Genomic DNA, 23,200 nt, shown 5'->3' with positions numbered 1-23,200 from the left:
TATGATTTCAGAGGTTGCAGCCCCAGGTTGGCCGACTCCATTGCCTTGGGCCTGCGGTGAGGCAGACCATCAGGGGACTGGAGTGCCTGGCAGGGGGTCTGCTCAGCTCACGGCAGCCAGTTTTAAGATTTCTATGAATTTGTTTCCTGCTAGGTTAAATAAAAAGTACTCATTCCATGATTTTCCTGCTTGCATTTGAACCCTCATTCCAGCTTCGGGGGCTGGATGGAGCAGTTCTCTGTGCCGATGGTGGTGGTGGGTACATGACCACAGGTTGTCCAAAACTCAGAAATGCTCAGCAGAAGTGTACGTTTCACCATACACAAATTTAAAGTCAGGTAAACAAAACTTAAAAAAAAAAAAAATCCACACTGGCTCTGAGTCCAATGTGAGCTGACAGCGTGGCACAAAAGCAGGTGGCACTGCAAAGCAGAGCTCTGGGTCAATGGCACCACGACAGGAGCCGGTGCCATGGGGCTTATCCTGGCGAAATAAAGAAGAGAAATAATGTCGGATGATTTAAAAAAATAACACGGCCATGGGGCTGGGTTACAGCTCAGTGATAGAGCACTTGCCTACCAGGTGTGAGGCACTGGGTTTGATCCTCAGCACCACATAAAAATCTAAATAGAGTTAGAAAAATAACAGCCACAAACTGCCCAAAGGTTTTTCTTTTTTTTTTCAAGTAGGACATTTTCCTTTAGAAGAAAAGCACCGATGAGCTCCATAAGGCAACATCTGTCTTCCTTATATTCTGTGCAGAACCAATTTCTTCCTCCAAAAATATTTCTAGTTTTGGACCCTCCTCCCCATTTTACTTTTATTCCACAAAGGCTCCTGAAGTCCCCACATACTTTCCTTGAGCCTGAAATAAAAATGTACGAGTGAGGCCTGGATTCAAATCTCAGAATCACATGTAAATAAGTAAATAAAATAAAGGTCCATCAACAACTAAGAAAATATTTAAAAAAAAAAAAACAAAACCGTGAGCTGTAGCACAGAAGTGGTCTCTCGGCTTGACGGGAGACTCCTGACCCAGGCAACTGCTGTGCATCAGGCAGGACGTTATTTTTTTTCTTTGAACACCATGCTACTGTTAGAAGGTCATTTGGTTTAGAAACTGTAGATCAGACCAACGCCCACCTGTTAAGGGACATAAGAGTCCTTCTGGACCTGTGTGGTCGGCATCAGCAGATGTAGCCAACTGAGGATAGAAAACACTCAGGAAAAAGATTCTGTCTGTCCTGAACATGTTCAGACCATTTTTTTGGTCATTATTCCCTCAACAACACACCACCAGAACTATCTAGCATAGATGCTCCCTACCTAACACAATACACTGCATTAGGAAGTGAGCCAGAGATGACTGAAAATCGACAGGGGAATGTGCTGTCTTAGATGAGGGACTTGAACATCTGTGGATTTGGGTATTCTGGGGGTCCTGGAACCAATTCCCTAAAGATCCCGAGAGACAACCACATGCCATATGGAAAGCTTCCCAGCAGAGGACTGTTCCCTGACCACAGCTGCAGGTCTCTGTGCACGTCCACTGAATGGTATAAGACGTTAAGAAGAAATATTTGCTAGCACTTGTAAGTGGGAAGATCGTGCATATACTACATGTTTTTAAATGACATTATAACAACAGACTTTAACAAAAAAAGAGCATACAATTTTCTTTAGCTGTTTCTCATAAGATTTGTATTCCCTTGTAATAATCAAAGAAAATAAACTTAATGCAATAAATAAATAAAGAAATGAACTTAATGCAAAAAATGCACCCCTCTGTGAGTCCACCCACGAAATTAAGTGATGTTCTTTCATTTCCCATCATGAGAACCATACGGTACAATCACAAAATCACCTGGCTTCTGCTGTAAAGTCCAGAAATGTGCCTCAGAATTACCTTTCAAAACAATCTTGACAGAGTTCCTTGGAAGGCTTATTCAGGATGAAACTGTGGAGCTGTTTGAACCTGACGTAAGGACCCCCTGTGAGGACCCTGCTTTTGCCCTGCACACACAACAGTGTGTGCTCGCTTCCTGTCTGGGCCACATTTGGACAGTTCTTGCAATATCTCACATTTTTTCACTATTATTTTACCTGCGATGGTGATCTGTGACCAGTGATCTTGATGTTACTATCGTAACTGTTTCGGGGAGTCATGAACTGCACCCTGGTGAGATGACAGACTTGATCACTAAGTGCTCTGGTGTTCTGGCGGCTCCACTCTCCCCTCTCCTGGGGTCAGGTGGTAACGCTGCAGTGGCCGCTAAGCCTTCAAGGGGAAGGAAGATTCACACACTTCTCCTGTCTCCCTTTCAATCTAAAGCTGGAAGTGATCAGGCTTAGTGAGGAAGACAGGTCAGAGGCCAAGACAGGCCCAAACTCAGCCTCTTCTCCAAGAGCCAAGCTGTGAACACAAAGGAAGAGTCCGAGAAGGGAGAAGTGTTTCCCCGCAAACGCGACGATACAGTGGCCACACAGCCTGTTGCTGTAGGAAGTTTTATTGATGAAAGTTTTGGCAGTTGGGACAGAAGATCAAACCAGCCACAGCGTTCCCTTGAGCCAGGTGTAGCCAGAGCCAGGCCCCCACTTTCCCTCTTGGGGGACCGAGAAGTGAGGCTGCAGAGGTCGCTCCTGAGGCTCCACCAGTCCCGGTGCAGGTGACGCAGCAAGGGCGGTGAAGCAGCTCAGAGCTGTCCTCAGGATCGTCCCCTGGGACGGCTGATGGAGCCGCTGCACCAGCAGCAGATTTCCAGTGTAGACGGAGCAGCTTCTGTGGAAGCAGGTGCTGCCCAGGACTTTGATGGCTGCAGAGGAGTCAGCGCCTGAGCAGGTCGTCAAAGGACAGTGACTCCTTGTTAGGGGCGAAGGCAGCTGGTGACTTCAAGGGGAAGGTGAAGCCCGTTGGGGCCTTCCGAGTGACACAGCTCTGCTGCCTGTGCTCCGTAAAGGGAATGGCCAAGGCTGTGACGTCCCTGTTGTCATGTGGCTTGCTGAGCGCGTCCACCGTGGAGCCCGCTGCGTGAGAAGAGAGTCCTTCCCAAGCGCTGGCCGACAGCGCGCTGGTCTCCCAGGGGCTCTGGGGAGATGCTCCACGAGACTGATGTCCATTCATGCCTGCCAACAGCCTCACTGTGCAGCTCCTAAGTCTGATTATCACAGAGACACATTTCCTAAGGCCGTGGCTGCCATCAGTAGCGCAGAGCGCTTGCCCAGCCTGCGTGAGGCCCAGCACTGCACACAGCAAAGTACACTAAACAGTGTCCCTCTGATGGATCTGGGCAAAGTCAACAGGACGCCTCAGGAAAGGACCCGCCATTCAAGATGACATTAAGAGCATTTGGTACTCAGGGAGGAGGTCAGAACACCAGCACTTCACCAGAGTCTGGACAGGCTTGATCCAGCGCTTCCGGATTCCAGTGGAGGAGGAGCTGCAGGTGCAGTGGGAACAGCAGGGGGACTGGAAGTGGGGCCTGACTGCTGCCATCTCAAGGGACAAGGAGCTGCCTCTTACTGATGAGCCACGAGAGTGCTGTCTGGAGATGGAATCCACTGAGGGTGCAGGGAACGCTGCTGAAATGACGACAGAGGCTTGAGAATGTCACACAAAAGCTGAAAGGGCTGACCTCAATTTTGAAAGAAGTTTACAGGGTTCAAAATGCTGTCAAACAGCACGGCGTGCTGGAGAGAAATCTTTTAGAAAAGAAGCATCAATTGATGAGGCAAACTTCACTGTTGTCTTATTTTAAGAAATAAGCCGTAGCCACCAGCCTTCAGCCACCACCCGATCAGTCAGCAGCCAGCAACAGCAGGCAAGACCCTCGACCAGCAAAGATCATAGTACTCAGAGGTGACGGTTAGCATTTTTTAGCAATCAGGCACTTTTAAATTTAAGATAGGTACATTTTTTAGACATAATACTATTGCACCCTTAATAGACTACACTACAGTGTCACCATAACTTTTACATACACTCGGAAAACAAAAAACTCATGAGCCTCTATTTCCATATTTGCTTTATCATGGTCCGGGCTGAACCCACACTCTCTGAAGAGTGCCTATAATTTGCCATAGTTAAGATGTGGCTCCTTTAAAGTTAGCACTAGCTAGAACAATATCCTAAGCATCCTCAGAGGACTTGCATAGGCTGTCTAGAAGTGGAAGATGCTTTGTTCTAGCTTGGTAAATACTAGTAATTTGTTTCACTTGGGACACATGCTGACTGCCAAGGATAAGGACACAGGGACAAGGAAGAAATGAGAAAACTTTCCAAAGACGTTCCCTTTCCAAATGAGAATTATGCACAGCCCAATATAGTCATAGATGGATAGCTGGGGTGGCTGGGTGGACAGACAGGCGGAATGACTCCTATTGTCATCTGGAAGCGTGGCCCTGGGACTCAGGACACTAGAACATTCTCCTAGAAAAGGCCAGATGTGACTCAGCCAGGCACTGTGGATTCTACAGTTAACACAGTCTTTATTAACGGCCAGCACTGGTAGCCGAATTGAGCCCCCCTCCCCCACCGTGTTCCAGGGCACGGGGACTATGGATGAACAGAACAGATACACACTGGTCCCCGGGAGCTTATCGGCACCAAATAAAGCACACATAAGCACATCAACAGCCCGTGGAGGACAGAGCCTGTGGAGAGAAGCCGGGACCGGGGAGGAGGACACAGGCAGAGAGGCAGGGTGACAGGTCAGGACTTATCAAATGACTCCGGGCTTCTGAACCGCAGAGCAGGCGGGCTGTGCTGGCTACCTGACAGGTAAGTGGCCGTGAGTGGGAGGAGGAAACCAGCCCATCAGCAGGGCTGGCCCGGCCCTCCCAGCGGTGCCTCGGTGTCCTGCTGAACCTCATGACTGCCATGACCACCAGCATCAGATAAGCACACTCTGGTGTTGGATCAGGTCAGAAACAAGACCACGGCACACACGACTGAGGCTGCCCCGACAAAACACGAGCATTGTTTGAACTGAGAAGTCCCCCAACCTCTCTGTGGCTGAATGAGTGAGGGCTGCTTCTTTGCCAGAGACAGTGCTAGCCTCTCACGAGTTCTGGAAGGTTCTTCCTTATCTTTTCATCGAGAAGGTAAGACATCCTGACAGAGAATACTCCTGCTTCCTGATGGCATCCAATCTGGAGCAAAGCTCTTTCTATGGGTGCTCCCCCAGCTCACACCGCTCAGGCCACAGCCCTGGAACGCCCTGTCCTCACTCCTCACTGACACCCCCACAGTTCCCCATGGCTATGGCTTTATCAGTGAGTCAAAAAAATGTAACCTTCTCACCAGGTACGGTGATGCACACTGTAATCCCAGCGGCTTGGGAGGCTGAGGCAGGAGGATGGAGAATTCAAAGCCAGCCTCAGCAAAAGCAAGGTGCTAAGCAACACAGTGAGACCCTGTCTCTAAATAAAACACAAAATAGGGCTGGGGATGTGGCTCAGTGGTCAAGTGCCCCTGAGTTCAACCAATTCCGAATACCAAAAAAAAAAAAAAAAGAGAGAGAGAGAGAAATCTAACCTTCTTTGACTACAGATGTGTTTCTGGCAGTTTGGGGCTAGAGGAAATTGATAATGGGCAGGCAGTACAAATTAAATGATGTGAGGAAAAGCAATCACTCAGTTTCAATATTCTATATTTTTTGAAACTTGAGGATATGTCCTTTTTTAATTTAATCTTTTTTTTTTTTAAGAGAGAGTGAGAGACAGAGATAGAATTTTTTTTAATCTTTATTTTTTAGTTTTTGGCGGACACAACATCTTTTGTTGGTATGTGGTGCTGAGGATGGAACCCGGGCCGCACGCATGCCAGGCGAGCGCGCTACTGCTTGAGCCACATCCCCAGCCCGGATATGTCCTTTTTAAACTGGAGGACTCGGGAGACTAGATTCTGACCCTGGACAGGCCTACAAGCACTATAAGGGGGACTTTGGAGATCGAAGGTTAGTTAGTTCCTATTCCCAGAGCAAGAGGACTCTCTCACATGCAAAATCAAGCGCCCTGTGACCGAGTACTGTGGGGGCTTGATTTTTCACGATGGGACAGAGAGTGAGGAGCCGCAGGTCTGCTTCCAACCAGCTCTGGAGGCTGGAGGCCAGGATCACGGTGCCACAGGGTGGCTTCCTTCTGACGCCCCTGTTGCTGGGCAGAGGGTCTTCTCCCTGGGTCCGTCCCTGGCCGTCCCTTGTGCGTGCCTATGTCCTAATCTCTCAGAAGGACACTGTTCATGTGGGTTCGGGGCTGCCCTGATGACCTCACTTTGGCTCGGTTCTCTCCGAGAGGCCAGTCTCCCTTGCAATCTGAGGTCTGAGGTCAGGGTCTCCGCAGGTGGAACCGGCCGGGAAGACAGCTCCAGCCAAACCTGCCCTTCACAGGAGTCAGCGACAGGAAGTGGGAAGAGTCATTAAATCAGGTCTCTGAAGTCTCGCGCTGGCTCGGCGCCCACTGCCCTCACAGGGGCTCCCTGGTGGCACGACTCGGTGGTGACTTTTCACTTCCGTTCAGCGTCACCCCGGCTCCCAGCAGCAGTCGAGTCTCCTCTAAGGTCAGTCCTGATGGCCACGCTGGCGCAGCCGTGGGCCCTGCTCAGCTGACGCTTGAGTCACTCCCCAGAACCTTCCGGGGAGCCGCCTGGGAAACGGATGAATCAGATCAACGAGGAGCGGAGGTGGGACACGTCACCCTTCCTCCCTGCCCGGCCTCGCGCTGCATCCGCTGCTGGATCAGACCCAGGCCCGAGCCACGTCCCCTTGGCAGCTCATCCTTCCTTATGAGGTGACGGCCAGTCACAGGAGAGCGGGGACATCTCCCTGGAAGACGGATGCCTGAGGGCCGAGCACCAGCCCTGTGCCCGCGCAGGACGCCAAGGAAACCAAGGCCGCTGCGGCTGGTTCTTCAGGTGCTTTAAGGCACCTGGGCCCGTGAGGCGGTGCGCGTGTCACCAGGAATGTCACCACATTCTCTGTGGTCACCCTGTTTCAGGGAGGGGACAACCACAGCTGGCTCCCCGCACCGGTCCGCATTGCTGACCGCAGACTTGGGAGCGCGTGAGGTGGTGCTGGGGAGCCCCGCGCCCGGGTGGGTCAGCAGGCAGCCGAGCACCAGGCTGAAGGCCTGGCCGACCATCACGCCTTCGGTGGACAGCGTGAGCTCCCGCATGTGCCCGGGGCGTGCTAGGCTCTGGGGATACCCCAGCGAGCAAAATGGAGATCCCTGCCTCCATCGCAACCCCAATGACAGACTACCTAAGTCAGATGTGACAGGCGGTGCGGGAAAGCATTTAACAGACCAGGTGAGGGGTGGGAAATCAGGGCCGGAGTCGCAGGTTGCGATTTCAAACACAGGCTGTCCACATAGCTCCATTAGGAATGTGGATTTTGAGCAGAGACTTAAAGGAGGCAAGAGTTAGCCACGGAGCCACCTGGGGAGGGCATTCCAAGTAGCAGGAATAGCTCGCGCAAAGGCCCTGAGGTGGGAGGAAGCAGGCTGGAGGCACGAGCTCCAAGCAGAGGACACGTTCCTGACGGGGCGCCCACTGTGGGGCAGAGAGTCAATGCCTGGCAGGGCCACTTCCTCTGGACTTCTGAGGACAATTCCATATCAATTCTGTTAGAAAACTGTGACCCTTTTGTAAAGGCAAAGACAGCGGCAGAGGGAGGGAACCGAGATCCATTTCAAAACAGAAACCGAAAAGGGGCTCTCTGTGTCCACGCCCACCCACTGGTCACTCATGCTCCATGGGCAGAAGTCACCCCAAATAGGACACGGGAATAACTGGCTTCTTCATCACACACGCAGGTGACCATTTTAAAAGGAACTTTGCAACCGACCTACGGTTTCTGCCCACCAGGGTGGATGCTGCTCCCAGGTGTCCCAACATAAACGTCAGGCCGCCCTGCCTTGCACGAGAACCACTGTGGCTCAATGACATGCTCGGGACATTTCTGGGACAAGGTGCCACTGTCATTGAAGGCCACTTGGAGGAAAGAAGCTGATTTTCTTCTGAGCTTAAGCCTTTGGTAGTAACTTAATTAGGCCGCAAAACCATCACTAATAGCTGTCGGAAGGACCCCTGAGTCACTAGGGGATGACAAACGTGGCAAAGCCACCTCCACCAGCAAGGACGGCTGGAGTTGGAAATCTGTCTTCTGCCTCCCTCCTCGAGGGTCACCGCAAGCCCCAGGCCTCAGAGCCTGTGTCCTCCCCACCCCTTTCTACACACACACACACACACACACACACACACACACACACCCCTGCAGCGCGAGATATAAGGGAAAGAAAAATCCTTTTAACAATTATTTTAAATTTTGCAATATTACATACCAATTCTTGCCCACTTACCTTCTTTTTAAATTCTGTTTATTGGTTCTGGTTTTGAGTCGTACCTGACAGAGGACTCACTGTGACAGGACTCCACAGGCATGGACGACATCTCGCTCTAACTCAGACCCCAGCACCCGCCCTTCCCTGCCCTCCCACCCCTTGCTCCCTCCCACAGACCTTTTTCTTTTTTTAAAAAACCTTTTAGGTACTGCTTTAAGGGTTGCTAAAATAATATGCTGATAGCTCTATAATCCACTAATAAAACATTTATTTGAGGGTATTTGGGCTAAAAACGATGGCTATGGATTGAACTATGGCTTGCAGGTGTTTCTTTGGTGTTTTCAGGGACGTCCTGGGGAGGCTTGGGATCTGGGTCTCAGCACACTGGCGTGCTACCAAGTAGCAGAGGTGCCCCTTCAGGGAGAGCATGCGACATCCACTTTGCTACAGTTGCCACCACTCCCTGATGTCACCCACCAGGCCTGCCTCCTTCCCTCACATTATCACCTCTCTGATCCCTATGAATACTTGAGTTGCCACCTTGGATTTCATGTCCCTGACACTACAGATGGGTGACAAATGATGCCTTCAGGTAATTTTTTGCTCACGTTCAACAGAACATTTCCTCAGGGTATATTTCTGAAAGCAGTCCCACTGTACAAACATGTTCAGTCTCCTGCCATACTGTACTCTACTTAGGGTGTCCTCTGGGACTACCCTCCTTTGGGGTGGCAGCTCTTTCTTTTACAATTGTCCATATAACCCCCTGCAAAGACCCTCTCCTAGGAACTTGAAAATTGGATTTAAGGACATAATTGTGTCTGAACTGGTCACTGAAACTGAACAAAGAGAAATTTTGGCAGTGGAGAGGTTATGTTTGGCCAAATATACACAGAAAAGAAAAAATGTTTTTGCTAAAAGAAAAATGAGATAACACGTGAATGGAGAGATGTGGAAGCAAGAAACCCTGGGGGAGAGCTGGGGTCGTAGCTCGTTGATAGAGCGCTCACCTCGCCTGCACAGGCCCTGGGTTCAATCCCCAGCGAGGGTGGGAGGCAGGCATTGAAGGCGGAGGCCAGAGGCCCATGGACTGCCGGCTCCTGCCACGCCACGCTCCCTTGGGTGGATGCTGGCCTGTTCTTTCCAGGTTTTTCTCGGCCCCGATTTGGAGGTCAGGCTCTCGAGGCCAGCTCCCTGTCCTTTGTCCACAGCTGTGTCCCAGCTCTGGTGGCATGTGGGAGACGCTGACCTAGTTGGTGAGATGTAAGCCAGGAAGGACCCCTGAAGAGGTCGCCCCTGCCCGAGATCTCAAGGCTGGTTTCCCAGCTGAGCCAGGGTCAAGAGCCCGGCCATAGCCCACTTCTCCCTTGCTCCTGCTGGGTGGGCTCTTCTTACAGCCCCTGGGCTGGACCCTTAACTTAATTCACGAACCTTGAACGTGTCACTATCCTGCATAAATTTGGGTTTCTGCCCAAATGCCCCCGCTCAAGGCCTCCTTCCTGGAAAGCACACCACCCCGACACCGGCCCAGGGCCTGCGGGCTCCGCTTTTCTTCATGCCAATAAAGTCACCGCGGTTGGACCTCTGTTTTGTTGTCGGTCCCTCTGGGTAGAAATCCTTTCCTTGGGGTCACTGCTTTTTCCTGAGCAGGGACGGCACATGGCGGGCGCACACTGCGGCCTGACAGGCACTGAGTGCCACATGTATACTAAGTACTGAGGAGCTCAGTGCAGGGGAAAAGATGGAGAGGCAGGGTGCTCAGCACGCGGGGGCCAGGCGGCGGGAAGGTCCCCTGTAGAGGGTGATATTTTAGAAGACACCTGCGGGAGGCGAGAGAAGAGCTGTGCACTCCTGGGGAAGAGCAATCCAGGCAGAAGGACCTGAGGCAGAGATGTTTTCAGGAAGCAGTGAACGGTGGAAAATGGTGGTGGAATGGAGTGTGCAAGAGGGAGAGCAGAATTCGGTCAAAATAAAATCAGGAGTTAGTGGAGGTTTTTAAAAACCAGCTTTATTCAAGTATCATTCACATGCAGCAAAATGCACCTGTCTTATGTGTACAGGTTGATGAGTGTCGACTGAAGCTCGTGCCCACGCAGCTGCAGCCTTAACTGTCATGGGGAACATTCTTGTGATCCAAACTTCCCTTGTTTCCCCAGGTACCCCCTCTGCCTCCCACCCCAGGCCCAGGCCACTTTGTTGCTGTGGCCAGTTCTGCCTGTTCTAGATTTCATTTGCACAGGACCATGTGACAGTCTCTGCAGGTCTGGCTTATTTTGCTCAGTGTGTAGTTTCCAAGATTCATTTCCTTTGTGTTCCAGAGTGGCTTCTCTTAGTGCACAGGGAAGGACACCAGGTGCCTCTGGTTTTTCACTGTTATGAACAGAGCTGCTTTTGCCATCAGGGTGCTGAGGTCTGTGGGAGCCCATGTTTCATTCCACTTGAACGAAGTGGAGAGGCATTTTTGGGTTGCACAGGTAGGGTGCTTAATTTTACAATAACATTTCAGAATGTTCTGGGCATGATGAGATCGCTTAAAAATCTAGTTAGCAGGCTGGGCTGGGGCTCAGTGGTAGGGCGCTTGCCTAGCATGTGTGAGGACCTGGGTTCGATCCTCAGCACCACATATAAATAAAGTCCACTGACAACTAAAATAAATAAATAAATAAAAGAAGTAATGCTATAAAAAAGAATCTAGTTAGCTTCCTCAAGCGTGCCACCCATTGTTTGAACGAGTCACCCATGAGCGTGCAACTCCGTCTCTGGTTTCTTCTTGTGTAGCTGATGTCCCTATAAATACCTGCCTGATCTGAGGCTGCAAAGGTTATCTGTGTATTTTTTTCCCTAATAATAGTCTTGACTTTTAAGTCAAAAGAGGGTTTTGAGCAAAGAATGGATGTCCGCGCTATGGCATCACTTTGCTTTGCTGAGGTGGGGCTCGGGCAGCGCTCCTGGGGACACCACGGCAGCTGCCCAGGCTTGGACCTAGAGGGCCAGGTGCCATGGTGAGCAGGTCAAGTTCTGGAGATATTTACCAGCAGGGTCTTGGGGTCCTTTAGCCCTGCTGGACGGATACCGTCCAGCTTTGCGGAATGTTCTTCCCTCTCCCTGACGTCTCCATGCTTGCAGGCCCCGAAATGGAGTCCTGAGCTATGTCTGCTGTATATTTTAAGTTATCTTCACTGTTTTAAAGAACTGGTTGTAAGTCTGTCCAGAGGTTGTGCTTGTCCAGGCACGGCAGCCCCAGCACCACACGGCAACTCATCAACTCACTCACAAGATTAAAACTAAAGGGAACCAACATATTTCATGTCACACTCTGTGTTACTTCTGTTAAGACTCATAAATCCGTGTCTCCTACCTTGGCCACATCAACTCACTTCTGACCCTTTCTCTAACTCAAGATTTACTGCCAAGTGACTCCTTTTGCCAGATTTGTTCTTTATATCACCTACTTTGCACACTAGGCAACGAGACAATAAATTTATTGTCTATGAATTGTTACTTTGAAAAATTACATCAATGCAAAGTGATTGCCTTTTAGCCTCCAGAGCCAATACATTTACATTTTTCTGAATGAGGTCATGGGATGATATATATAATTGGTGACCACGGACTGAGGAGGAGCAAGCTGACAGCACTCCAGGACAGAGCCAGGGGGACTTTGCCTCTCCACAATCATGTACCAGCTGGCCTCCTGCTGCTTGCTCTTTATAGGATTCTTAAATCCTCTCGTATCTCTTCCTGTCACTGACTCCAGGGACATGTCTCTCCAGCTCCCAGGTAAGATGCATCTTTTGTGCTAGTCTTTCTGAAGGATCTCCACTGGCCTTCGGGGCCATGCTGGAGGTGAGGGTGGGATTCCTGCTTGGAGGAGCTGGTTACATGGATAGTTCCAGCTTTCCCAAGAACACCGGGCGCCCTTGCAGCACAATTTAGATTTAGTAGTGGACGCAGCTTTCCCTTTCTAAAACGTAAACACAGAAAAGTAGCACTGCTGGCTTCATATCACCTCTCGAATTCAAAATTTTGCTTTGGTCAATATTTTTTCCCATTTAAAGAAATTGCACTGAATTTAAAACATCATTACTTTTAATTTTAAAATAAACTGGGTTGAGTGTAGAATCAGCTGTTCTAGTTACGGATCAGTAATGCTCTCTCCCCTTCTATAATAAAAAGTAATCACCTGATGTGTGGTTGAGACAAACGGGCTTATTAAAGATCAGGAAAGCGGCAAGCAGGGCAGGGATGTCACAGTCTTCCAAGTGCATTTATCTTTTCCTTTTGATACGTGCTCATTTCATAAAAGTCCAAGTTGAGCTTTAAGAAAATACAACCAGTGAGGTACATTAGTTTAAGAAGTGAGAAGGCCGAGGTAAGTTCCATTAAAAAAATTTTTCACTGGATTTTATCTTTGAGTACTTTTAGACATTTTTTTTAAATAAAGAAAAAAAAAAAACTCTTCTAAGCAATTGATTTTATAATTTCTAGCCTCTAAAAGTTTCTCCAAACAGCTTTCTCATGATTTTCAAGTGTTGCTAGTCATTCATACATCATCAGTCACTTCTGGGTCACTGAGCTCCTAACTGGCAGTCACCTTGTTGGTCAAAACCAGGCACTAACCAAATCTCTATTATTTAAAAAGAGACTTTGATAAGCACTGTAAGAAGAAATCAAATGAATATTCAGATACTAATGTATTTTAAACACTCAGATAATAATTAGAAACAAAATCAGATGAAATGAGGGCAGCACCTCTCCCAGATTCCAGGCAGGCAGAAGCTTACCGTGGAATTTTTGTCAAATCTTTGCTCCTTCGTAAAGGACCTTTCAAGCCATAAGCACCTGTCCATGATCAGACTTTACAGGTTTCGTTGGTATTAGAAATGCTGAGAACATGCCCGGACGCCTTTCGGACGGAGGGTTTGTGTGCCGTCTTGCAGACAAGGTCTTAGCTCCGCTGTCAGGCTGCGGCCATGTGTGGCTTCCGCCCACTCCCGCAGCCTGTGCCCCTGCGCGGCAGCGTAGTCCATGACTCGGATCCAATACAAGCACCCTCAGAGCTTTGGTGATGACTGCACAGTGCAGGGCCAGCCCACTGGCCACGTTTCATGCTGGAAAAGCACCTTAAATTGATTCACACCAATCAAGCGCCTTACAAGTGTTCTTGAAGCTAATTCTTTTCCAGGATAGTAATAGTTGTATCTCCACCTGGAGGACAGTGAGAGGTGCTGCCACTGCCCTCCCTTTATGGAAAGAGCAAAAACCATCTCTTTTCCTCTCGTTCCAATGGCACCACCCAGATATCTAAAGAAAAGGCAGTCAGCTGCAGGGGACAAGTAGGGAAGGAGGGTCCCTCAGACTCTCTGAGCTACAGGGTGCTGAGGGCCCCGGCTCTGCTCTCCCTCCTGCTCAGGGCTCTCCCTCCTGGATGGTGAGGTGAGTCACGTATGCAGTGAAGAGGTGACATATGAGATCCACATCTCCTGACCTCTGTCCTGCTGGCATGCAAATGGACAGTGAGACTTTCACTTGTTAAAATATCACTAGTGCCGGGTGCAGTGGCGCATGCCTGCCATTCCAGCCACGTAGGAGGCCGAGGCAGGAGAATCCCAAGTTTGAGGTCAGCCTTAGTAACTCAGTGAGGCCCTGTGCAAATCAGTGAGACCTTGCCTCAAAATAAAAAATAAAAGGGCTGGGGATGTGGATCAGTGGTAGAGCACCCTGTGTTCAATATCCAGTACTGCAAATAAATAAAACACCATCAGTCCCAGATCACGAACTTTGCATCTGAAGTTTTTCTAGTATTCCTCTCCCTGTTGCTGGTACTCCCCCAACACAACAGGGAGCAGAAATGATGAGCTGAAGGCCGGAGCGAGTCACTGGTCTCGATCTCACTCTGCAGCACCTGAAGACGACGCGAGGCTGGCCCTGGAGGAGCTGGAAAGAGCCTCTATCCTAAAGCTGCTGCCAGAGGTGCTGGGTGCGGGCAGAGGCGACGGGCTGCTGGGTGCGGAGAGAGGCGACGGGCTCTGGGAAGCAGGTCAGCTGAGTCCCTGCTTACAGAGGGCTTGGTTTCATGGCTACTGAATTCACCCTCTGTCCTCAGACGAGGGGAAACCCTGTGCGGGAGCATAAAGGCGCACCAGATGGAACAGCAAAACTAGTGACCCAGCGCTCTCCCCTCTTGGCCCGGACTCCCACTGCAACCTGCGGTCCTCACCACCCAGCTCCAGGGGTGCAAGGCACCCTGAGCCTCTCTTTCTGTGTGGATGGGGGGTGGGGGGCAGTGGTGATTTTGTTTCCAACGAGTGCAATTTTAAATCCTGGTTTCCCAGGGTTTGAATCTTTTTGTAACCCAGCTCTTCATCAGTAAACAGAAATGACAAACACCCACCTCTGGAGGTGTTTTGAAAAGTCAGTGAAAAAATGCAAGTGAAATGCTCAGAGAACAAACGCCAGCTCTGACTCCTGTCCATGGCTAGTGTCTCCCCCAGCACGGACGCCATGCTCAGGACATTCCAGAAACAAGATGGAGCCTTTCACTGCGTTATTTAGCAGATGGTAGTTCAGCTTTTATTAATTTTTAAAAAAATCAAATATTGAACTGTTAAGCATTTTTGCAAGGCCTCTGTGAACCCCAGAGGTAAGGACCCCTCTCTGTATTCAAAAGTGAACCCTGCTGCAGCATGAGGGATTGGGAGGAGATGTGACTCATCATACACTATTTTATGTGTTCTAAAGTAAGCACACACTAGGCACAGCAGATCTGATGAACTGGTTTCAAAACTGTTTTCCAGATCCTACTATGAACATTTCCAACCCAAGAAGCCATCCGAAAAAGGTAAGTATCTCTGCTTACAAGAGGTAGGAATGAAAGGGGAGACTTCTAGTCCTGATTTCACAGGACTAGAAGGAACTAGTGTTCAGGAACTGCTAGTGTTCTTGTAAAAATTGCACCTTAAAGTAATTGGCCAGTGTTGTAGAAGCATTAACTTGTCCAAACCATTATTCATAAAAAAATCTGAATGTGACAAGGACTCACCAGTGTCTGTTTAGGGTAAGTTAAATAAGTTGTAAGAATTTAAAGCAAAACAAAAACAACAACAAAAACCAACCAACTAAACAAATAAGAAAACCAGACAAGGTCCTTGCTCTCAAGTGTGCTGGTCACTGTACAGTCAAGAAGACGGTACCGTCTTCTTGACTCCCGCCAGAAGCACTGCATCACCTGGGAGCTTGCAAGAACCGCCAAGTCAGCAGCGTGTAGTGGCACACGCCTGTAAATCCCAGCGGCTTAGGAAGCTGAGGCAGGAGGATCGCCAGTTCAAAGCCAGCCTCAGCAACGGCGAGGAGCTAAGCAACTCAGTGAGACCCTGTCTCTAAATAAAGTACAAAATAGGGCTGGGGGTATGGCTCAGTGGTTGAGGGCCCTTAGTTCAATCCCTGATACCCCCTCAAAATAAAATAAAACCCACGAGTCATCCCCCTACCTCAATGAGCTCCCCCCCCACACCTGACAGCCCTGGGAGCTCGGCACCTCCATCTCAAGGGAGGAATGCTGTGTCCACAGTTGTGGGGTGCAGGACGGAGCAGAGAGCAGTCTCGAGAAAGTCGCTTTGGTGGAGAGGGCTGGAATAGGGAACGAGGATGGCAAAACCCTTGGTTAGAAATGGTGCACAGCGCGCAGAGGACCTGACAAGCTAGAAGAAAAGTCTACGCAATCATCATCAACCCCAGAAAGCTCTTGATGTTGCTGAGGGGTCTCCTGAGTGCGCCTCCTGCGCCTGGCCTCGGCTGCCCAGGGTTCCCACTCTCCCTTCCTGGCAGTGCATGTACCGCAGCGTCTGAAGGCCCCCAGAAGGTCACTAGCTCAAGAGCCTCATTTAACACTAACCAACCACTTCCCATTCTGACCAGAGGCACCTCTTTGGCTATAATGCCCCTTAACATTCCAGCAAAAGTACAAGGTGGACACATTAGATCCTGCAGACAGCACACACCACATACCACCTGCAGTCCCAGAGGGAGAAGCTACCCAGAAGGGGACGCCCTGGCTTCTATATGTGGCTAATTACAAGTCACCATTCCCATGTTCACGTTCTCCTGAACAGGGTTATGATTCACGATTAAAACCACACAGGTGATAAGTAGCTGTGTTTGTTAAATTCTAGGGAAAAAAAAAACAGAATAAAGAGAAAATTTTACGACCAGGATTTGATACACAGAGAACAATATATGTGCAGAACATGTCACTAAGAGAGAACTTACACAGGACTAGGCCAACAAGGGCTTAGAAAACTTCACAGCAACCACAGGAGGGGAGACTGGAGGCCTGGGACGAGGAGCCGGAGGGAGGCCAGAATCCAGGGGGCTCGGCCAAGGCTCCTTCCTCTTGCACTGAGGGTTGACGCTGTTCTGGATTGTTCTGGTTTCAGGCTTTCCCTGAAGAGGGTCCTAACGTTTTTCTGAGTCAGCTCTTGGCCAGACCCAGGAAACAGCACAAGCAGCACGGGCCCCCCCTGGAGTGTTTCTGGAAGTACTGCGTCTGAGGCGAGAGGGACCCGGCTCAGTGTGGACAGTCGGACACAGGACACCTGACCAGAAGCACTGAAGAAAAACGAGGCCACCACCCAGTTCACCCTTGGGAAACACGCTCTAGTCCACAAGATCACGAGTGGCTAGTTCACTTGTAAGCATGTCCTGGAATCTGTCATTTTTCTTACCTTCAATTTAGTCCTAATTTCTTGGAAATTTAAAGTAAAGATAATAAATAAATAGAAACAAATACTAAGAAGAAAAATCCATAAAGGTGAAATTTCATCAAAATCATTCAACTACAGACCATTTAAACAGCAGCTGGTGTCCTCTCACCCTTAAAAATGACCACGTAAACGGCTGGTCTCTAGAGTGAGTGACACCTCCAGGCAGAACCCAGGATGGGCTCCCACCAGGAGGTTCCTGGGCTTGGCCTCGCTGCTCCCCGAACAGCCAAGACATTCACACAGACACCTGCTGGAACTGCGCTCCTCGGAGCTCTAGAACCACAGTTCATGTATTCTCGGGGAAATACCTTAGTTTCTTATTGAGAGAAAAGGCTATGGCAGGATTTAAGATTGCAGAACAGAAGAAAGAGCCCTGTTTACTAATCTTTAGAAACCACACGTGTGTAAATCTACTCCACGTCACCAGCACCTCCACAGTGATGTGGTCAGAATGACTAGGGTGAGCACCAAGGGCTCTGCAGACTGTCCAGAGGGGACCACAGGGGCTGTCCATCCCCCTCCCTCGCAGCACAGGCTGCACCAGGCACTTGGAAGCAGGTGATGTGCACTTATCAGCAGCCATCACAAATCTCTTAGAGTGCAGCTGGATAAAGCTCTCCTGGTTTAAGACATCAAGAACATCTGTAGGGAGGGCTGGGGTTGTGGCTCAGCGGTAGAGCGCTTGCCTAGCACATGCGAGGCCTTGGGTTCAATCCTCAGCACCACATAAAAATAAAGAAATAAAATAAAGGTATTAAAAAAAAAAGAACATCTGCAGAGAAGGATGTTAGTGAGGAGAGGGTACTTGATCTCAGATGCATGCCCACACCAGGCACAGCCATGGGACACGCGGGGCCTCTGAGAGCTGAGGGAGCTCATGCCAGCTCGCACCATGACACCAGAAAGAGCCTCACGGAAGAATTCCCTTGTAGTGATTCCAAAATCCCTCACTCATGGTAATATCGGGAGATTATTCCTACAGCTCCCAGTCAGATCATGAAATTCAGACCCTAACTCGCTTCACGTACCAGCTGTGTCCTCCACCAGGCTATCTGCTCCCTTGCCACAGTGTCTTCCATAACAGGGACGACAAGGCTTATTCCGGGGAAGCTGAGACCAGGAGCTGTTGACCCACACTAAGGCCCTTTCCTTCCTGCTGTGGTCACTGTTGCCACAGAGAGGTGGCAGGGATTCAAAAAGGGTATTATTAAAAGACCTGTTGACTTCAGGCTCTTGTTCCATATTTTAATTTCTAGATTTTATTGCTGCTAAGTTACAGTCTTTGTTTTTTTTTTTTTTAATTTTTTAAGAGAGAGAGAGAGAGAGAGAGAGAGAGAGAGAGAATAATTTTTTAACATTTATTTTTTAGTTTTCAGCGGACACAACATCTTTGTTTGTATGTGGTGCTGAGGATCGAACCCGGGCCGCACGCATGCCAGGCGAGCGCGCTACCGCTTGAGCCACATCCCCAGCCCAAGTTACAGTCTTTGTAAAACACAGGTTCACCCTGTGGAATATGAAAGAGTAATATGCTAACTGGGTTTCATTAAAGTGGCATGAAAATTACTACACACACACACACACACACACACGGAACCCAATAAATTCTTCACAATGCTGGAGCAAGGATTAAATGAGCCAATGTGCTGGGGAAAGGGACTGAGCCACGCCTGTCACCACTAGCCCACATGCGCTGCAATGGCAACCCAGTGCCTCCAGGAGAAGCGCCTCTCATGACGCAAAACCCACTTGAGACCAGGGCTTGCCACATAGCACTGCTAGGGACCCACAGGTTTCACATGTATAGTTTATTATTTTACTTAAAAAAGATACCCAAATAAAATATTAATAGCCATTAAAAACCAGTAAATCACATAATTATAAATTCAGTTGAAACAAAATTTCAAGTTGGATTAAATTTACTTTATGAATAATGAAGTTTTGTGTAATTGCAAAACTATTCCCTTTGTACAGCATTTTGTTTTTCATAAATTTTGGCCTCTGACCCAAGAAAATAAAGCTTTTTGGGTAGTATTTATGTAAACATGGAAGCCTATAAAATACACTTTTATCACCAGTTCCTACAGTCATTAATACAAAAAGCTGATAATAAACTTGAACAACCAAGCTTCAACTGGGTGAGACCAGACCCCTGGGGGGGAGCAGAGGCCACCGTGAATCCCCTTGCATCTCGCGGTGTGACAACCTCTACATGCACTGAACAATCTTCTTATCAAGAGAAGAGGCCTGAGAGTGCTCCTACAGACCTGTCCTCAACAGCACCACGTCAGATCCAGCCTAGCATCATGTGACTACACAGAATGTGTACGAAGGAGAGAAACAGGTGATTCTAACAAGCGAACATCCAAAACAGCACAAAGAAGCCTTGCATTGGCACAGAACACAGAGTTTAAAGTACGCACACATAAAGGCAGAATGACCCTGATAGGTCCAAATGCCAACTTTGACTACACAAACTAAGAACTTCATTACTCTAGAAAGTTGTCAGTGGACAGGCTAATTTTTTAATCTGATTTTTTTACCAAGGGGAAAAAAATACCAGAACAACTGGATCAACACACAAAGACCTCAGAAATCATTTAACTATCAAGATGGAATAGAATATGAGTGTTCTCTCTTCATAAAACAGCAATATTTGTATGCGAATGCTTGATACTAGAAAATTTCAAGAAATGTCAAAGGCAGCATTTGGAACTGATTTTTGATACCTGACGACTGAATCCAGAACCCACTACTTTGGGAGAAAATCTGAGCTACAGGATTGGAGAATCAGGGTCCATCTATTCCACAAACAAAAAGGTCAATTTGCCTAATCATTATGAGGATGCATTTAGAAAAAGTTATGAAACTTCAAAGGAGAAAGAAGTCTTTTCCTAAAACAAACAAAAAACAAAACAAAGAAAAGAAAAATAAGTTTGTTGTAAGTTATATAAAAATACAAGGTCACTGTGACCTTCATCTTCTATTTCCTTTTCTGAGCTGCATGGGTGTGGATCACGCATATCATTCTAAGTCTGAGAAGGAACCATGACTTCTCTATAAAGAGCACCGGAGTGAGCCAATCTGTCAAGTCAACACTCACTTCTTGAGACTCTTCGGCAAGTGACACAGAAATCAATGACTCCTGAGGACTGCAGTCCCTGAGGGCTGGGGAGGCTGGGGTCGCCGAGCTCCCCAGGGGTTTCTCACTGGGTATCAGAACACTTACCCTGTTCAAGGGCAAACAAAAGGCAGTGCCAATCAGACCTCTGCTCAGCACAGAAAGCCATCTTTGTGTAAATTCAGTGGAAAGCAAAAGTTAATGGTTAAACACATATGCAATAAGAATAATATTAACTTATAGAACTTTTGTCCACTTTTTACAATCATTATTTTAAAATCAAAAAATCTTAAAAAGAAAAACACTATTGGTTGAGTAAACAGCTCTTTTGTTTTAACTACATTTATAATTGCTAAAAGTTCTCCAAAGAATAAGCCCCTTAATAAATTGACGGATTCTTTTTAGAAAAGCCTTTTAGTGACAGGTTATAAAAAAAAAAAAAGTAAAAATGCATTTGTAAGAATGAAAGTAAAAATCCAGCCTTAAAAATAGTTATTTCCTGATTTACTAGTGGACAATAGACTTTAATGGGTGGCAGGAAACTGGGATGTCCTCTCTGAGTCACAGGGGAGCACCACGCTGCGGAGACCATCACGGAGGCACACGCCCAGGGGTGTGCTGCTCCTCGCACTCCACCAGGGAGAACGACTCAGGTAGCAACAGACAGACCAGAGAGGCTCAGCTGTGGGCTCATTTTAGCTGTACTTCTAATCATAATTTATTTTGGGTGATATTTGAAATAAAATTTTACCATACACCTACCTCTTAAAGGCAATCCAATCTCTCTAGAAGAAGGCAGCTAAACTAGAAAAGGAGTCTAATTGGCAGTTTTAACACATCAGGAACAAAGAGAAGATTCGATATACAATGCTGCTTCTGCTTCAGAAAAATGACGTCTGTTAAAAAAGCACGGTGGGAAGTCTTATGTTGATGATGACTTCGTGATCACTTGTGAGTCGAGCTTTAGAGACACATAGGGAGGTCTGTCACATGTGCCCTGGAAAGCTGGTGCAAGGACATCCTCATGGTGGCTCAGCTGCTGTCTTCTCCTGGATGCGGCCCAGGGGCCTCTGCGGTGTCACCAGCTGAACCTCTGTCTTCACAGGTGGCGCAGCTCTCAAAAGAGAACACAGGCAGGCCTGTTACGCAACGTCTGTGCCCTCCGAGGGTTTAGAATCAGCACAGGGCTGGCCAACAACATCATTTCTAACTCCTCAACTTATTCATGTCCGAAAGTACCTAATATGGTCCATTTTTGTAATTATAAGAATGTAAATGACAGAAACTGTTTAGATACGTTAGCTTAAATTCTTTGGAAGCTCATTCTTCACGTACTCTTCCAGGGGGAGTCTATTTGAAGGCTACAACTTCCAGGGGAAGGTCTCAATGGTAAACTGTGGTTGGTTTCAGTCAAATTCAGCTGCAACAAGAGCACGGGCTACCCAGTGGACATGCATGTATTTCTGGAGCAGCGTGCATGCAGCTCATGGGAATCAGAGTGGACAATAAGGACTCCATCCTCCGACAACTGGGACCTGTGCTCTGGCTGCTGGCTGCTGCTAGTCTTGGTGGTGTAGACACTCAGGTGGGCAGCCATCAAGACACCTTCCCCTCTACTGTTGCAAGCTCCTGCCCCACCAGCTGAAGCAACTCTCAAGGAATTTAAAGGGCCAATGCCCTTTTCTTTTTTTTCTACCCACTCCTACCCCTCCCCCCACTTTGGGAGGCAGAAATTTAAAGTCTAGGACATTCAAATGCAACCACTTATGTGGGGAATTGGAGAGTCTCCATGCACATCTGGGGAGAAGTGCAGACCTAACAACGGTCTGGGAAGTCCTGAGGTCTGTGCCTCCTGCTGCCCTCCAGCAGATATGGTCATGACAACCAGTGAGAAAAGCCAAAAGCAGCAAGCTCCAGGGACGGAGCAGGAGTCTACCAAACAACCAGGTCCCAAGGTCTAGTTCAACCACCGCTGCAGGCCCAAAGACAGGAAAGCACTGCCCACTCAGGAAGAAGGAGCCGAGAGCAAGGGCTCCCGAGGAGGAGCAGATGGCTGGCTTACTAGACAAGGGCTTCACAGCAACCATCTCAGAGATGCTTCAAGAACTCAAGGAAGACATGGAAGAAACCAAGACAATGTATGAACAAAACAGAAATATCAATAAAGCAATAGGAAATATGTAATGAGGGGCTGGGGCTCAGCGGTAGAGCACTGGGTTCCACCCTCAGCACCACATAAAAATAAACAAACAAAATAAAGGTAGGTGTCCATCTACAACCAAAAATAGTTTTAAAAAAAGAAAACATAAAATAAAATCAAAAAGAAACTCTGTACCTGAGAAAGACAAAACAAATGAAAAATTCCCTAGAGGGACTCAAAGGCAGACATGGAAGGCAGAAGAAGGAACTAAGAATGTGAAGACAGTCGAACTGTCAAGCTGAGGAACAGAAAGGAAAGACAGAAGGGAAGTGAACAGGGCCTGAAGTGCCCGTGGGACCATCAAGAGAGAAGCAAGCACGGAGCAGGACAGGGGGGTGTGAAGGAAAACGGCTGAGAACTTTCCAAATTTAGTGAAAGATATGAACGTACATGTCCAAGAAGCTCTCAATCAACTCCAGGAAGGATAACCTGAGATACCCACCCTGAGATCCATTACAATCAGTTTAAGGTTCAAGAAAGAGCATCTCAAAGGCAGCAAGGAAGGATTCACCAGGTACAACGGTGAGGCTACAGGCAGAGGTCCCATCAGATATTACGGAGGCCAGGAACACTGAGCCAATATATCTAGAGTACTTTAAGAAAACCCAAACTGTCAATCAAGAATCCCATATCTGGCAAAACTCCTTCAAAAGTGAGGGAGAGGGCTCAGTTGGTAGAGTGTTTGCTTTGTATGCACAAGACCCTGGGTTCGATCCTTAACACCACCAAAAAAAAAAAAAAGAGGGAGAGTTGGGCATGGTGGTACACGCTTGTAGTCCC

The 23,200-nt window shown here is 48.3% G+C and overlaps 2 protein-coding genes across 13 annotated transcripts in view; one reads left to right on the top strand and one right to left on the bottom strand.

The window, feature by feature from the left end:
• Positions 1-23,200, bottom strand: part of Per3 (period circadian regulator 3) — a 91,827-nt gene that overhangs the window by 22,404 nt on the left and 46,223 nt on the right. For 5 of the 12 annotated variants that reach the window (XM_077791313.1, XM_026386122.2, XM_026386124.2 and 2 more), the window contains one exon: positions 18,414-21,336. The exons of 2 other annotated variants lie outside the window; for them this stretch is intronic. In XM_077791313.1, coding sequence (XP_077647439.1) covers positions 21,253-21,336 — 84 coding nt within the window. In that variant the 3' untranslated portion in view covers positions 18,414-21,252. Of the gene's footprint in view, positions 1-6,619; positions 6,643-12,568; positions 12,655-18,413; positions 21,337-23,200 lie in introns of those variants that run through there. 5 more of the 12 variants (XR_003300536.2, XR_013342165.1, XR_003300539.2 and 2 more) reach the window with 4 other exon arrangements.
• On the top strand, positions 10,414-17,035 carry Uts2 (urotensin 2). The gene is made up of 3 exons (XM_026385987.2): positions 10,414-12,117; positions 14,240-14,403; positions 16,749-17,035. Exons 1-3 carry the CDS (start codon positions 12,015-12,017, stop codon positions 16,884-16,886), a joined length of 405 nt encoding a protein of 134 aa, XP_026241772.2. The 5' UTR covers positions 10,414-12,014; the 3' UTR covers positions 16,887-17,035.

This window comes from Urocitellus parryii, chromosome 11, assembly GCF_045843805.1.
Source record: "Urocitellus parryii isolate mUroPar1 chromosome 11, mUroPar1.hap1, whole genome shotgun sequence".
NCBI classification, from domain to species: Eukaryota; Metazoa; Chordata; class Mammalia; order Rodentia; family Sciuridae; genus Urocitellus; species Urocitellus parryii.
Note: the sequence above shows the minus strand (reverse complement) of the source record. Positions and strands in the feature narration are given on the sequence as shown.